The sequence below is a fragment of the Neophocaena asiaeorientalis genome, unplaced genomic scaffold (genome assembly GCF_003031525.2).
Source record: "Neophocaena asiaeorientalis asiaeorientalis breed wild unplaced genomic scaffold, Neophocaena_asiaeorientalis_V1.1 scaffold503, whole genome shotgun sequence".
NCBI lineage: Eukaryota > Metazoa > Chordata > Mammalia > Artiodactyla > Phocoenidae > Neophocaena > Neophocaena asiaeorientalis.
The window spans coordinates 1,530,198-1,547,930 of NW_020173710.1; the positions used below are offsets into that span (position 1 = coordinate 1,530,198).

Genomic DNA, 17,733 nt, shown 5'->3' on the forward strand with positions numbered 1-17,733 from the left:
GCCTGGAAGCCTAGTCTCTGCCTTCATGAAGCTTTCAGTGGGTAAGGAGGGTGGGGCAGAAAATAAACAAGTAAATAAAACAGTAATTGTCACAAATTCTAGGAAGGAACCGAGGTGTTGAGATAGAGAATAATGATTTGTGGGAGTTACCTTACTTTAGATAGGTTTGTCACTTTTAAAATGAGACCTGAAATATGAAAAGGCGCCAGCTGTTTGAAAAGCGTAAGGAGGAACATTCTAGGGAGAAGCACAAGCGTGCAAAGGCCTGGAGTTGGGATAGAGCTTGAGGTTCTGGGAACTGCAAGGCCCAGTTTAGCTGGAATGTAGGGAGAAAAACAACATAGAAGGGGATGGAAGAGGAATCTATAGAGGAGATGAGAGGGAGCGGTCACAGAAGCAGGAAAAAAGGCAGGAGAGAAGGATATCATGGAAGCCACAGGAGAAAAGAGTTTCAGCATTATTATGCAGTACAGAGTGGTCCAATAAGATAAGGTGGAAAGGGAGTCCTTGGGAATTGGCAGTTACAAGGTCATTGATGATTTTGGTCATTGCCCACTCAGAGAAGTGATGTAGGTAGAAGACTTCTTTTTTTTTTTTTTAAAGTCAGGAGATGTAACATTAAAGTCTCCTTTTTTAAAAAAATTATTTAGTTTATTTTTGGTTGTGTCGGGTCTTAGTTGCAGCACGCAGACTCTCTAGTTGAGGGGCGCAAGCTCAGTAGTTGTGGTGCGTGGGCTTAGTTGCCCTGCAGCATATGGAATCCTAGTTCCCCGACCAGGGATCGAACCCACGTCCCCTGCATTGGAAGGCAGATTCTTTACCACTGGACCACCAGGGAAGTTCCGGTAGAAGACCTCTTACAGCGGATTAACTACACTAAAGCTACGCTTTCCCTTCCTTTATTTTCGTACTAGAGTATCTTGCCCAACAAGATTTGGTTTAATCCGGTGAGACTATTGATGAGATCTTTCAATTGCCAACTAGAAAACATTTATTAAACTTTAATTATCTGCATAGCATTGCACTTGGTGTTACGGTGATAAAACGAAGATAGGTTCCTATAATATGGGTTCAAATTCAATATTCCCAAGAAATAATTTTGAAAGGGTGGCCCTCTAGCTTCACACTCCCTGAAAAACATCCATTGTGTACCCTGGAGCAGCTTACTACTTGCTTCCCTAGACATGTAAGCATGGAAGATTGTAATAAGCCTATGTTATACGTATAGTTTATTTTCCACAAAACAGAGTGAATACATTCTCAAAGTAGCAGCCACTTGCCTGTTTTGAGAATTAGTCACTTTTTTTACTCTTTTTCTATGCCAGCATGTATTTTGATCGACAGTTTATGAATAGAGAATGTACATGTTTATGTTTGTGTGTGTACACTTCATCTATACCTCATTTTGTTTAAAGATCAACTTTCTTTGCTGAATAGATTCCTGGTATAATTTTCTCAGCATTTGGAAGTTCATAATATAAGGAACTGTTTAAATATAAAGCAAAAGAGTAAGTAATGCAGATTGTCCTAACCATTTTTAAGGCCCAAATTGAGACCCATCAATCATTCATCATTTCAGTCATTCATTAATTTAATACATATTACTGAGAACCTACTCATCTTCTTTTCCAGACCATTATGAGCTTTTCTTAGATCCGTAGCACTTATAGTCAGTACCTCACATTTTTGTAGAGACTTGTATACTGACTTGCATTGTTCTGTCATTAATACATGCTGGTCTTTATGTTTTTAACTAGTTTGGGTTCTCCAGAGCGGAGCCCTAGCCTTATGTTGATTTTGTATCCGCAAAGCACCCAGCATAGTTGTAGGTGAGAATATAGTGGGCACTTGATAGTTGATTGACTTTTATGATTGGGTTTTCAGATACTTATTTATGTTTTTCCTGTTCTTTAGTTTCCCTCAGCCTTTTTCAAAGGAAGGGTAAACATGTGTGCTGCATTTTGCTATGAGGTTTTAAAGTGCTGCACATCAAAGATTAGCTCAACCAGGAATGAAGCCTCTGCACTTTTGTATCTTCTGATGAGAAACAACTTTGAGTATACCAAAAGGAAAACCTTTTTGAGGACACATCTGCAGGTCAGTGAAAACCAAAGCTCCTCTTCTTTTCAATCTTTAGCCTCTATGTCAAGATCTAGAGCTACCCAATCCAGTACAATAGCTGTTAGCCACAGGTGGCCATTTAGCACTTGAAATGTAGCTAGTCTGAATTCAGATCTCCTGTAGATATAGAATACACATTGGCTTTTGAAGACTAAGTACAAAGAAGTAAAATATCTCAATTGTTTTATATTGACTGTGTGTTGAAATGCTATTCTGGATACATTGGGGTAAGTAAAATAAATTAAAATTCACTTGTGTCTTTTTACTTTTTAATGTGGCTACTGGACAATTTCAAATTACACATGTGACTCAGATCATATTTCTGTTGGGCAGCACTACTCTACAGCATAGGTGTGAAGGGCATAGATTCCAGATTCCAGGACTATCACACACTGTGTGACCTTAGCAAGGGCTTCCTTAGCCTCTCGGTGCCTCAGTTGCCTCATATGTAAAATAGTGGTAAATATCCCTACCTACCTCGTAAGGTTGTGGTGAGGATTAAACGAGATGATTAAGTAACAAACAAAGCACTTGTACTTTTCATGTTCCAGCATGCCCAGTTAGTAAAAAAAGGAGAGAAGTCTCAAGGTTTAGTAGAAAGCATGGACTTTGGAATTGGACCTACCTGGGCTTAACTCATAGCTCGGCTACTTATGTACTTATGTGACCCTAGGCAAGATGCTCAATTTGTCTTAACTCTTTGCCTCATCTGTAAAATGAGGCCAAGTATGTTTCACCTTGCAGGGTTATCATGAGGGTTAAAAATAAAGTGTGTGTGGTGCCAGGCACAAAATACCTGGCACGTAATAGACACTGAGCGCGTGGCAGTTGTTTTTCAACGTCTCCATGTTTTTTAGCTTATCTGGTGAAACAACTCTCTGAATTAAACAACAATTGGGACTTCTTGGCTCAGTAGCCCTCTTCGTAATATGGGAAATGCTTGGTCATATTTCTGTCTTCACTGCCTTGGTCTGTCCCATTGCAGTTGTTTATTGGAGACCGGGTTATAAATGAGGAAACAGCCATAAGCAGCTTTTTAGAAACGTCGTCAGTGATGTGAAAATCTGATAGAAGTATATGCTTCCTGTAAAAATCTTCTATATAGTTACTTTTGGGTACTAGGGCCAGCATTTTATGTTAGGGTGTCTAATATTTGCTTTCATAGAGGTGTCACTTGAGTACCATCTTCCCCCAAAACATTTCTGCAATTAGTGTTCTGGTGTATCTGAAAATTCCCCAGTAGGGTCCATTCTTCTGGGTTAAAACATCCATTTTTCTCAAGTCCTTTATTCAAATATAAATGAATTAATAAACGTGCAGACTTAGAACCAGGTTCTAAGTGGTCAGTAAAGTGGTTAAGTGGTAGCATTATGATTATGATCTCTTTAATCCTCATAACAGCTCTATAAAGTAGGTGTTGTTATCATCCCCATATTGCAAATAAGGAAAGTGAGGCACAGGAGGGGTAGTTAACTTTCTCAAACCCACTCAGTGAATAATGGATAAAGTCAAGATTTGAATCTAGGGCGGTTTCACTCAAGAGCCTGCACTCGGCTCCTACAGTATCTTGCTTCTCCAGATCAGGGGTAAAGCTTCCAGCCACTAACACCTTGGCCTGAATCATTTAAGCATTCAACCAAAGGAGCCTGAGAAATTAAAAAGCACCATTATGTTATATTATACTGCTATCGTTATGTAATGTATATGCCATAACACATACCGCTATCTAAACTAGATAGGCCCTAGTCAGAAACAAAGAAGGGAGCTGAGGCGCTGGAGTTGGAAGTCCAGCACACTGAAATAGACTAGTGAAAAGAAATGAGAAACCATCAAGAAAAAGGTCATTTATTCCCAACTTTGCCATAGCTACCACGTAGCAGGCATATTGAAAGTAGAGACCTGACCACCATTGTATTAGTTCACTAATTATGAAAACAGTTTTAGATCTAGCTGTGCCATGAGTTTGGAAGGTTTTTCACATCTAACCAAGAAAAGTCCCAATAAAATTTGTAATTAGGAACCTCTGAAGTTGCTGTTTCAATAGAAGAGTTTAAACCCCTCATGTATGAAGAAAATAGATTTTGATGGAACTATGTAGGATCTTCAAAAGAAGAATTTCATATGAGTGCTTATAGGTTTGTACAATGATGAAAATAAGCAGCATTTGTGCAAAAGACATTTGAAAAAATGGTGTTTGCTTCTTCCCACAGATTATCATTGCTGTAAGCCAGCTGATAGCTGATGTAGCACTAAGCGGAGGATCGAGATTTCAGGAGTCTTTATCCATTATCAGTAATTTTGCAAATAGTGACAGACCTATGAAGGTATGTTCTCACTTCAAGTAAAAAATTAGAACTACGTTCACTGTCAGGGAAGCTTACACTCCTCAAGTTAAACTGTGTGTTGGATTTACAATTTTATATAGTGTAGAGTTTATAGAATGTGAGCTTCACAAGCCAAAGCTTTGTCTTGTACACCACTACTCCTCTAGCACCTAGAACACTGCCTGGTACACAGTGGATATTCAGTATTATTTGAATGGATGGATCAATGGCTATACTGTGTATACATAGTTATGATAGGATTCCAATTTTTTTCTGGGCTTGATTTTTAAACTTGCTCAGAAAAGAAATGGGTCCTTTCTTAACAGTTGTTACCATTTATAATATTGGTCAATTAAGCATTGAGTTTGAAATTTCACAAAACCTCACCTATTAGAGTAGCTAATGGCTGCCTGATCCTTTGCCAACAGATAAGGAGTGGCACAGAAGGGATTCATTATTTGATGCTTTTCTGAGTTTAAAGAATCATCTGTTAACTGGGGCTTACCAGAGATACTTATTGGCAAATCCAAGTCCGAGGCTGTCATTCTTAGGCACCAGCTGGCTGAGGCCAAACCCAAGACCCTGACCACCATTCCTCTTTCCGAGCTATATGCTTAAGACCTATAACATTGTGAAAATTCATTTTTTGTTTTGTTGCATGGAGAGCAGGTTCTGATCTTCAGTGACGCATGCGTACAAGGGAAGAAGAATCCTTTGCCAGTAGAGAACTTTTCCTGCCCGAGGAATCATCCCCATTCTTGGGAAAAGTCATCTTTCAGCATAATTTGACAATTTGCGTAAAATCTGGGGGGAAAAAAAAAAAGCTCACAGTCACAGCATACTTAATGTTTGGGATGTGTTGAAACTTTGTACCAAAAAATATTCCCATAGGAATGTTGCTGAAACTGAAAAAAACACTGAGTAGTGCCAGCCATTGTCAGGCTGGGAAAGTTTGCTTTTCAGCCAGTTCTGGTCCCTTGGGAGATCAGTATATGCTTCAACTAATCCCATGAGCACAGAAAAAGCTTGTGTCATTTAGGATTTTTTTACTTATACCCTAAGAGTTTATTTTTACCAGTTTTTACCATCCTTAATTCCACGTTACGTAAAAGTTGGGTTAGCAACTTTTTCAAAGTAAATGGGGTCTGTTTTAGCCCTCCTTGATAGGAAATCTTTTTCATGACTCATTTCTGAAATGACTTAGTTTTATCCTGGTAGGGAAGTCATTACCAATAAACTCTAGTACGACAAAGTATAGCTTTCTCCCAGTAAATGGAATCTCTGTTAATGTATAAGAAGAGACTTTACATATATAATTATTTTTAAAAGTCATCTTTAAAGAAGGCACTTTTAAAAATAATTTTCTCCACGTTTGGTTATATTCACATTGAAAGGCTCCCAAAGCCCTGTACCTGTCCCTTACTCATCTTCTCTGAATCCTGCAAATAATTGTGATTACTCCAGTGGGGTTAATAGGAAGCAATAGGACTTCCTTAATAGTGCCCAAGATAAAGAGGAAACTCGAACTTCGTGTTTTTGGGTACAGACACTTTGAGAGAAGCTAATGATCTCTTTAAACTCTTCAGAGTGTTCTGTGATTCATAAACTCTCATTTGCATAATTGGAAATTTTTGCAGTATGGTTTTCACCTTAGTGTATATGGTAGTTGGTAGATGGGATAAGTATGCTTGTCGGTATGGAAGAGTGACTAAGATCACTAGCTTTGGAGCCAAACTGCCTGGGTGTAAATCCTGTCTCTACCACTTACCAACTGCAAGACTTGGCCAAACCGCTTAACTGCTGTGTACCTCGGTTTTCCATTGGTAAAATGAATTATAATAGTACTTAATTCATAAGGTTGTTATAAAATTTAAAACATGTAAAGCACCTAGGCCACTGCCTGGTGCATAGTAAGCTGTCAATTTTTAGTTACTGTTGTAACTAAAATTACACAATAAAAGTGAATATAGATTACACTCGTAGCTGTAGAATTCACGGTGGAAGAGCTAGGGTTCAAAGCCAGGTAGACTGGCTCCGAAGTCCGTGCTTTTATGTATTATGAATGTACTGCCCTCAAACTCATTGCCTTTGAAGCCTGAGCTAGTGAGATATATTTTAAAGAATTAATTTAAAACCCTTTAGGCATGCCACATGCCAAGAACCAAGAACCAAGAGCCAAGAACCAAATACCAAGATCTCTAACAAGGGGTAAAAGTTGTGTGTTATTCCCAGGATTGGATGCCTAGGCTTAGAGCATACTGGTAATATTGATAAACATGTCTTTTTTGTTTGTTTTGATATTAGGCAACTGCTTTTCCCACAGAAGTTAAAGACTTGACCAAGAGAATCCGTACTGTTCTTATGGCCACTGCTCAAATGAAGGAGCATGAGAAAGACCCCGAAATGCTAATTGATCTCCAGTATAGCTTAGCCAAGTCCTATGCAAGTACCCCAGAGCTCAGGAAAACCTGGCTTGATAGCATGGCAAAGATTCATATAAAAAATGGAGATTTTTCAGAGGTGACTACTTATGGCTTTGTTCTAAACACAACCCTGCAAAACCCCTGGAGCGCAATCTGACAGTTCTTTCTTTGTCATCCTTTTCCAGGCAGCAATGTGTTATGTCCACGTAGCAGGTTTGGTTGCAGAGTTTCTTCATCGAAAAAGTAAGACATTTCTGTTCTTAGAGATGGGGAGAACTTCAGTTAGCACAAGAATTTTTATCTTTGTAGCTTGCAACTGTGAATGTGATATGATTGAGCTCTGAAAAATGTGTTTATACCTTTAGCCTTATTCACTGTTAAACAGAAGTTGTTATAAAAGAAAACGGGATTGTTCATTTGCCTTCTGCTTTCATTAAGAGTGCAAGAATAAGCTAAATAGTACAGGGCCAGGCCTGATGCCCAATGTTTATTCTCCAAGACTGTCTCCCTGGGAGACTGCCACAAATTAAATTCTCAGGGCTTATGAGAAGCCGTGGGTAATACACACCACTTATTTTCCCCTATCTGCCTCAACTTTACCAACAACTGCCCACAAATTAGATCTCTACAGCCACTTTAGTGCAACAATATCTTGGTATTCAAAGGGAGTTGGCACATCAGCAAGATGGCCCTATAAGACGTCCCTCGTTTGTATACCCATCTCAACAACAATTTGGCATCCATACATGGACGTAAGTGCCTTTGTGGGAGTTGTGGGACCCAGCACCACATGCCAAGGGACCTGGGAGGAATTTTACCCACCCATGCATCAGGTAATAGGCAGACAGATCTGTGTCCTGTCTGTGGACCCTGCAGTGGCCTATGAGCTGGCTCCAGCCCCTCTCAGCTGCAGTCTGGGGTCCCCTGGAGAACACTGTCTTTAGATAATCACCCACAGATGAGAGAGCCTTGGGGGAAGTCCAGAAGTCCGGTGGAGAAGTTCCAGCGTGCTGTCGGAGCAAAAATTATACAAGTTGGAATACACTGGAGAGGATAAGAGGAACAGTTTGATTTCACTCGTGTCACCCTTTCCCCAAGGTGGCACAGCTCAGTGCCAAGAGAGACTTTCTCACCGTGACTTCTGCAGGGAAAAGTGAGAGCATGTGAGCGGGTACTGCCTTTCCCAGCAGTGCAGATGTTGCCAAAGAGGCCCATTTCTCTCCTGCCCCATTGAGAGTACTGAGTCATGAACTGAATGAGTGGGGGGCAGGAAGAGGCTGGGAGAGCAGCAGATTGGACTTAGAGGGCATTACAGGGACACAGATCCTACTAACCGCATCACAGACTCCATCAAAAAGCCCACCAACAAATTGCTAGAGACATTTAGCCTGTGGATCCCACCCAGCTGGCCCACAGGCACCCCTGGTGCTCCATGTGCCTCAACCACATACTGTAGCTGGATCTCTGGGCGTGCTCCTGAAGGCAGATGGCTAGTGAGCATGTGCAGAAAACCAGCCAGAATCAGTGGGCCAGGGAGAGACCACAAGCTTGAACTTTAGAATCACCCTTGGGAGATCAAATGGGAGGCTGTTAGCACCTGGCCTGGTGTATTGCATGATGGAGAAAAGACATACACGCTCAAGAATTCTGTCATAAGAGGGAGCGAGAACTGTGGAGCAGGTGTGTCCATAGCAGGGCTGTGAAAGCCTCAGAATCCCCAGCAGGACAGATGGAAAGTTGTTCTCTCCTAAAATCAGTCAGTAAAGTTGGTTGGAGGTAACTGCTACTTCAAATGTGAAGATAGCAATGGAAGACTTCAAGGAACATGAAAAATGAAGGAAACATGACACCACCAAAGGATCACAATAATCTCGTAGTAACCAAACTCAAAGACATGGAGATCTGCAATTTATCTAATAAAGAATTCAAAATAGCTGTTCTAAGGAAGCTCAGTGAGCCACAATAAAACAGAAAATTCAACAAAATCAGGAAAATACACGAACAAAATGAGAAGTTAAACAGAGAGAGAAATCTCACAAAAAAGGACCAAACATATTCTGGAGCTGAAGAATACAATGAATGAAGTGAAAAACCGCAGTAGAGAGTATTAACAACAGAATGGATCGAGCAGAAGAAATAATCTGAATTAGAAGACCGGACTTTAACCGAAATTATCCAGTCAGAGGAGAAAAAAGAAAAATGAAAAAGAGTGAAGAAAGCCTATGTGATCTATGGGATACTATCAGCAGAAACCTTACAGGCCAGGAGAGAGTGGGATGATATTTTCAAAGTGCTGAAAGAAAAAAAAAAACAACTGCCAACTAAGAATACTCCATCCAGCAAAGTTGTCCTTCAGAAATGGACAGATGAAGGCTTGCCCAGGCAAAAGCTGAGGGAGTCCATCACCACTAGACCTGTCTTCCAAGAAACGCTGAAAAAAGTTCTTCAAGCTGAAATGAAAGGATGCTTATTAATAACATGAAAACATATGAAATGTATCCATATGAATGGATAAAGAAGACATGGCACATATAATCAATGGAAAGAAGGAAATCCTGCCATTTGTGACAAAATGGATGGCGCTTGAGGGCATTATGTTAAGTGAAATAAGTCAGAGAAAGACAAATACTGTATGATCTCACTTACACGTGGAATCTTGGAAAGCCAAATTTGTAGAAACAGAAAGTAGAATGGTGGTAGCCAGGGGTAGCGGAAATGGGGTAATTTTGGTCAAAGGGTACAAACTTCCACTTAAAAGATGAGTAAGTTCTGGATATCTAATGTACATAGTGATTATAGTTGACAGTACTGTGGTATATACTTGAAAGTTGCTAAGAGTATAGATCTGAAATGTTCTCACTCCCCCCAAAATGGTAATTATGTGTGGTGATAAACACTACTGTGGTAATCATTTCACAATATATACATGTATCGAATCAACACATACACCTTAAACTTAACGCAGTGTGAGACATCAATTATGTCTCAATAGAGCTGGGGCTGGTTGCAGGGGTGGAAGGGGGCCACAAAAAGGAGTCATGGTCTTGAGGGGCTCAGGATCCAGCAAGTCTAATTCAGGAATCTTCCCGAAAGCTTCCCTTTCCAAAATTAGTATTGGTGACTGTTGTACTTAAATAGTAAAACAGTTGAGTTAGGTTTAAAAATTGATTGGCAATGGACATTGCAAAGAAATCTCCCGCTATCTATCATAATTGCCAAGCTATTTCCTTGAAGGCAGTCAAATGAGTGACGTTTGGGCAGAATGAAACCATCTTGTGGGAGTCACATCGCTGCGGTTTTGGCTCTGAGAACACTACCATGTTTTGTTTTGTTTTTTAATTCCAGAATTCCTACAGTTAACTATGTATCTTTCTTCCCAGATAGCATGACTAAAATGTAGATTCGTTTTACTTATATTTTAAATTTAACACTTTCTGTTTGATACTGAATTTCTTTTGAACAATCCATATTTTGAAATTGGTATACTCTAGTATTCTCCTTTTAGTACATAGTGGTTTCAAAATGGAGAATGGGATTAATTATCAGAAGGCCTTGTTTGAGGGTTTTTTTCCTACATCACCGGTATGCCTGAGAAATTGCAGTAAAAACAAATATTGAAATTGCACACCTGCAGTTGCAAAAAACTAACAAATATGAGAGCCCTAAACATGGTACTAAATAAAGTTTTAGGTGTGTCTTTCAGGTATGTCAGGTTAATATAATCTCATCTTTTTCAGTAGTAGAAATCTGAAATAAGAGTTTTTTGTCTACTGAGTATAAACCCTTTATATATTGAAAATAGTTAAATGTATTAAAATGCTTCCTTAGAACTTTTTTCACAAGTGCAAAGACCTTAAAACTAAGCAAAAATCAAGAATTATTAATCTCCATTATCAGTTCTTAAGCTTTAGAATTATAACTATAGTATTGGAGAAAATAGCAACTTAAATATTGCTGTGGGGTTTTTTTGGACATTAGCTTGAGGCAGCTAGCCTGAACATCAAACAATGTGACATGTTTCAACAAGTGGAAACAGTGCTTTTAACTAGTCATTTAAGTATTTATTTCATAATACCTTCAAGGTTTTTTTTAGAATTTATCCTTCACAGAAATCAAAGAGCCCTTCTCTGAGTAGGAAAAAAATGATGTTTTGCATTTTAAACAAAAAATAATGTTAAAGGGCTTCCCTGGTGGCGCAGAAGTTGGGAGTCCGCCTGCCGATGCAGGGGTCGCGGGTTCGTGCCCCGGTCCGGGAAGATCCCACATGCCGCGGAGCGGCTGGGCCCGTGAGCCATGGCAGCTGAGCCTGCGCGTCCGGAGCCTGTGCTCCGCAACGGGAGAGCCCACAACAGTGAGAGGCCCGCGTACCGCAAAAAAAAAAAAAAAATAATAATAATGTTAAATATAGGAGAGGTTTACATATTTATTTATAGGTGCCATCTATTTTTAAGCCTGGAAAATTCTACTCAAACTAGAAAATCGTATTCTAAAATGGTGGCAGTAGTAAAATCCTCAGGATTTCCCCCCTTAGCTTCAATCATGCCAATGATCGAAAACACCTGGTTTTGCTAATTAGCTGATTCAGCTATGATAGTTATACCCAGGTAGACCACTGATGTTAAAACAGAAGTTAAAAACTTAATCTGTTAACCTGTCATTCAGTCTGAGAAATCCATGATCTAGATAAGACCTGGATATTCACAGAGTAAATAAAAGTACGTTTGAGTGCAGGACTGAAAAAAAAAGTTTTATTTATACTTAAGACACACTTATTTAACAAAAATAATTGAGCAGTTGTAGGACCCTGTGTTTTCTATCAAGTGTCCTTGATAATGAAGACAAAATCTACAAAATCTTTGATGTATCGGTTGCCAGAGTTTTTCTGTTTTCTCAAAGTCCTATGCCATTTCTCTTCAAGTCATTATAAAGCTTTTTTTTTTCATCAGGATGGAATGAAATGCTACAGCTGATGCATTGGAGACACATGATTTCCTGTTTAGAGTTTTTAAGAAGAAAAAAATAGTTTGTCTCATTGGGTGGTTGCCTAAGCGAGCAAGGAAATGGGCCCCTGGCCTCCAGAGGTGACCACAGAACACCAGTGAGGGCCCATTTCTAGATCCTTGTTTTCAGTTTTCAGGCCCTGAACTGAAAGGGAAAGGGGGAGGAGGTGTGCAGTTCTCCCTGTCCCACTGCCACCCTCAGACGTCTTTCAGGCAGCCAGAGTTCCTGCTCTCTGTACCAGAGATCTTAAGGGTCATCATTCTCTTCCCTTTCCCTAAGTTATCTCTTAAGTGGTGATACTAGGTGTTAGTTACTCCCACTCCCAAAAATATGTAATAAGAAACAGATCTAAATTTCCTTATTTTTATTTTGTCTGAAAACCTCAAAATGTTCTAGATCTCATTGTCTGGAGCCTAGACTTAGGTACCTCTTCCTCTTCTCTTCCTGAGAGAGTGCACAACTGTTTTCCCCCAGGGAAGACAAGAATCAAGTCTGCATTCTTACACCACCACATAGCGTCCGAGGTTCAGCAAAGCTTCAGGCCTGTAGAGCTCCTCCAGCACCCCGGGAAAAGGAATTTCATTTCCCATAGAGTCAGTTCTTTTCATGCCTTATAGGATAATGTTCCCTTCGCCAAGTCTTTATACCCAGGTTCTGATAGCTTAAGTTCTGCAAAGCTTTTTCTTTACCCACTTCCTTCCCAATCACAGCCTTTTCCCTTTTTGCCCTCCGCTTTTACCTCCTATCCCTCTTCTGACCAGCAGTCTTATTTTATCAAGGGTTGAACTGCTTTCCCATCGTCGAAACTCCTCCCTGCTTTTTTCATGGGACAATTTGTTCTCAAGGTGTAGTGGTCTCTACTTGGACAGTTTGCATCTTGTTTTCCCTTGGACAGCAATCAGGAATACAGAAGCTACAGCTATGAAGGGCAAAATCAGGAATCCAGGTCACATACCAGAAAGATTCAAAGCAGAGCCTCCAAGACCATGTTATAGAATGCTACAGAGAGCTACGGGAGAGCCCTCACACGCGTGCCTCCCTCTGTTGGGACATATACACTGGCCTAGATTCAGCAACTTGTTTCATCTGAAACAAGACTAAACTAAACAAGACTAAAGGGAATCAGAATTTTCCCTGAGCATTTTAAAGACCCTAACAAACAAAAGAGTCCTCTTATCATTGGATAGTTTGGTGGGTGTTGGATAGTTTGGTGGGTGTTGATAACTTAAGCAAACAAGGGGATATATAGGCTTTTCTAGCTAGAGATAACGTCATCAGGCATAGGACTCAAGGTAATACACTTAGCAAGAATAGTGGACTCTGACGCTGAAAATCCATAATAGTAGTCTTTACACCAGATGATACACACAATGAAGTCCAAAAGAACCATAATTTACCCTCCTTCTACTTAAGGTACACACTGGAAGACTCTTTCCCAAGATGCTTTAGTCTCATCTGATCTCAGAAATAGGAGTGTGCCCCTTTTTGTCCTCCCCTAAATCACGGCCTACTAGAGAAACCCTAGATTTGGGAATCACTTAAAGTAATAATATCCTCAGCGTAGACAGGATTTTTCCCCCAGTCGTGGACCTAGCTGCCTGAAGCCTTCAGGGATTGACCCTTTTCTTTGTTAAGGACCACACTATCTCTTCAGTCAAGTTTTGGGGCCCTCTTCCTTAACTGCCTAGCTCTTGACTTCATAGAGGTAACCAAGTGGGACATTTTCTCCTGAGTTTCAAAAAGTTCTCCTAGTGCACTGCTACTCAGAGTGTCCCATGGACGCAACTGCCAGTCTGAGAACGGTTTCTTACTGGTCCACGACAAGATAAGGAATATTAACCCAAATGTAAATCAGCTTACGGCACTGAGCATGATGGTTACTTCAGCTGAATTTGTTTTTTTATAGAAAGACTGTTGAAGAAGGAAGTGATGAGCTGATTTACATTCTCCTTATCGTGTTGTGATCCAGCCCTTTGAATAGAATTCCCCTAGCAGTCGATATAACAGACCATTTTAGGCATGCTTATCCTCAGAAATGAAACATGCCATGCTCTATCTTCGGTGCCTTTTATTACCTAATTTCTTTGAACAAAAATGGCCCTAAAGTCCATTGGGTCAAAGTAGATCTTATTTTCATTTCTGCCTCTCCTTTTTCTCTAACAGAAATCCACTGACTACTCCCTATGGGTTTCTCCATTTTTGAAAAAGTGCTTCAGAATAACCCCTTCTTCCTTTACCAGAATCCCATCTCTCTCTCTCATAGAAGTGTGATGCTGACTTGATAACTCATTTTCTATCAAGCGTCTTACCAGAAGATGTATGTCTAGTTAGCATTCACTTAGACAAGAAGAAGAGTTGGCAAAATCCAAGCCATGATACGTGACCCTTTTTTCCATCAGAATGCTGAGAAATCTCCTCAATGTGAGGTTCGGCTTTCTTAAACCTTCCTTCTTCCTTCCCCAACCTCTAACACCAGGAAGCTTACCAAATATTTAGTCGTGAGTAGGTCATCATTTCTGAGCATCACTATTAGAGAGGTTGTAGAACAATAGATTGCAAAAGCTGTCCCCTTTGTGACCAGCCATTTTCCACTGCCTAGCAGATTCGGTTATAAGGAAGCCAAGATTTCCTTAACTATAAAATGACAGCCCCCTTAGGGGTAAACGCAGCCAGAGCAGGAGCGTTTGGACACGTTCCTATGTCCAGAGTCTGCAGGGCAACCACGTGGCCTTCTATACCCATACTCTTGCTTGACAGTAACAATTTGGTCCACAATCCTACAGCAGCTGTTCTCAGCTTGAGCTCACTTCCTACTCCCCAGGGTCCAGCTGCAGTCACTTACTATACGAGCTGCTAGCAATTATTGTATCTTGAGAAAGCTAGTTTATTTATTGGTAGCTTTGTTTGGTAATAATAATTCATTGCACACTTGTTATATGTTAGGTTCTGTTCTAAACACTTTACATTTCACTGAATTCTTATAAGGTAGCTGCTGTTTCTATTTTACAGGTGATGGAACTTTTTACAGTCCTAGAGAGATAAACATGTCTGAAATCACACAATTAATGATAGAGCTGGGTCTGTCTAACTCCAAAAGCTCTGGTTCTTCCAGCGCCCCATCCTGTTTCTCTAAGGATGCTTCATCCCTGGCATCTGTTTTATTTCTTGCCTCTCTTTACAAGTCCTAGGCTAGGCTAACAACCCACTTTTCCAATTCTCCAGTGAAGTGAGGAACTAGAGATGACTACAAAAGCTCATTCGATGTTTACCTGAAAAGTACATGCTCTCTTTGTTTAGGTGACAGACCATACACGTACACAGGATCAAAGTGTTAATAACAATTTTTAGATCACATTAGGAAAACATTTACTATAGTAGCCATTGAAGATGATGCATAGTCAGAGAATGAAACGTATTTGTAAGTAACTTGAGCTCACCATTTGGTAAAAAGACTGGTAGGATGTATAGTAGGTAGAAATAATTTGTAAAATTCTTTTTTTATAACTGAAAATTGCACGTATGACTTTGATCCTTACAAAAATATGTGTTTATTTTTAGGGTAACTAATCCCTGTAAGGCTATCTGTTATTTACAAAACACTTTTTAAAAATAAATTTACTTCACCGGTTTTTATTCACACAGAGTTATTCCCTAATGGATGTTCAGCCTTCAAGAAAATTACTCCCAATATAGATGAAGAAGGAGCAATGAAAGAAGATGCTGGAATGATGGACGTCCATTATAGTGAAGTAAGACTCCAAGGCCTGCATTGCCAGTTATATAAATTTAACTTCTTAAAATTTATTTACATTACAAAATTATTACAGCTAAAAAAAAAATTATTACAGCTAACTTAATTTGGAAGGTAACGAAGGGTTGATGAACTGGAAGCATGAAAACTGCCCAGGGAAGAGATGTCCCTGTGTGGAATGTGGAGCCCTATCTCTGGAACTGTCCTTAATGTCTGGTTTTAGAAATGTACCATATATCTTCCTCAGATCACCTTCCCAGTAACCGGATCACCGTCAACATACTTTGGAGAAATCTCCATAAAAAATATAGCTAACGATGTAACAGCTAAGGAGAGGATGCTTACAAGCATTTTCAAGACGGAAAATTTCTGCTCCAAGCTTCATATGGGTAGCAAACAGCTTCGGTTGTCCATCACTCAACAAATATTTGTTGAGCACTGACTTATGAGCAAGGCTTTGGACTTGGTGATATAGAAGCTATAAAATAATTAGATATGGCTGATCCCTGACCTTACGTCTACCTAGAGAGATAATACACCTGCTCGAAGTGGAGAAAAGCAAGACAGTGCCATTTGAATAATACAGACAGTATGTTCCATGCAGAGTTGAAGGTGAGAGATGCCTTTGAGCTGAGGTAGAACAGAGGACAGTTAGGATTAGAGAGAGGTTTGAAGCGTGAAGACACCCTGAAGGCATTTTAGCAGAGGGAGGATAACGGGGACAAAAGTTAAGAGGTGGGAAAGTATAAGGTATGTTTGGGGGCACAGTGAATGGATCATCTTGGCTAAGCCGTTGGGCTCACATAGAGAAGAGTAGTAGTTGAGGTCAGGTTTTGGGAAACTTTGAATGTCTGGACTTCATTGATTAGAACGTTGAATTGCTGTCAGAGGTTTTTGAGCAGGATAATGACAAGATGAAAGCAAGGAAGAGGAAAGGTTAATTTGGCGGTTATGTGGGAAATGTATTAGAGGTAGATGGATAGGGGCTGGAGGCAGAGTCTGGAGGGCGGGCTGCCCTAAGAGTCCAGATGTGAAGCAGCCAGGTCTAAACCCAGGTAGTGACAGGTTCAGGAAACACTGTGAAGAAGAGAGGAAGACTTGCTGGCTGGGGGAGAAGAGTCAAAGGTAGTGCTGAGATTTCAGGTTTGGATATTATAGAAAAATGATGGATGGATGATTTTACAGGGAAGATGATGAAACCAGTTTTTGATGGGTGTTGAATTTGGAGTAGAAGGTTATTGAAATGGAGATAACATCAGGCCGTTAGAAATTCAGAACTGAACCTAAAGAGAGAGATCAGGGTTGGAGAGCCACATCTGGAAGTCGTAGCTGTGTGAGAACCAAAGCACACTGATGATGGGAGATAATACAGCAAGCGAAGACCAGAGAACCAAGGACTGAAGCACATTGATGTTTACAATTAAGGAATGTGAAGACCAAAGAAAGAAGGAAACAACAAAAGTGGAGAGATTTAAGGGGTTGCAACCCCACAGAAATAAATTTTTTTTAACATTGTATTAAGAAACATAAGAAGCAGCCAGGTTAAAGTGGCAGAGACATGTTTTATACTTTATGAGTTGTTTTTTAAAATATTTTCATTGAATTTTTAAATTTTATTTATTTATTTATTTTTGGCTGCTTTGGGTCTTCATTGCTGCGTGTGGGGTTTCTCTAGTTGCGGCAAGTGGGGGCTACTCTTCCTTGGAGCGTGCAGGCTTCTCATTGCAGCGGCTTCTCTTGTTGCAGAGCACGGGCTCTAGGCGTGCGAGCTTCAGTAGTCGTGGCTCGCAGGCTCTAGAGCGCAGGCTCAGTAGTTGTGGCGCACGGGCTTAGTTGCTCGGCGTTATGTGGGATCTTCCCGGACCAGGGCTCGAACCCGTGTCCCCTGCATTGGCAGGCGGATTCTTAACCACTGCGCCACCAGGGAAGTCCTGTGTTTTAAAAAATATAAGCAATCTCGACGTAGCTCTAGTTCGTTTAGCTAAAATGATATATGCCTAGAAGCTTTACCTACTACTTCTATGTGGGTCTCTCTCCTCATCAATAAAATAAAGGTGATAATACTATTCCTGGTCACCTCACAACAAATGTGAAGGCTCTTTATAAGTCATTA

At 40.2% G+C, this 17,733-nt stretch overlaps 1 protein-coding gene across 1 annotated transcript in view; it reads left to right on the top strand.

The window, feature by feature from the left end:
* Nucleotides 1-17,733, top strand: part of DOCK11 (dedicator of cytokinesis 11) — a 176,312-nt gene that overhangs the window by 133,167 nt on the left and 25,412 nt on the right. The window contains exons 40-44 of the mRNA XM_024750587.1: nt 1,915-2,097; nt 4,332-4,445; nt 6,750-6,965; nt 7,054-7,111; nt 15,512-15,618. Of these exons, the coding sequence (XP_024606355.1) occupies nt 1,915-2,097; nt 4,332-4,445; nt 6,750-6,965; nt 7,054-7,111; nt 15,512-15,618 (678 nt within the window). The remainder of the gene's footprint in view (nt 1-1,914; nt 2,098-4,331; nt 4,446-6,749; nt 6,966-7,053; nt 7,112-15,511; nt 15,619-17,733) is intronic.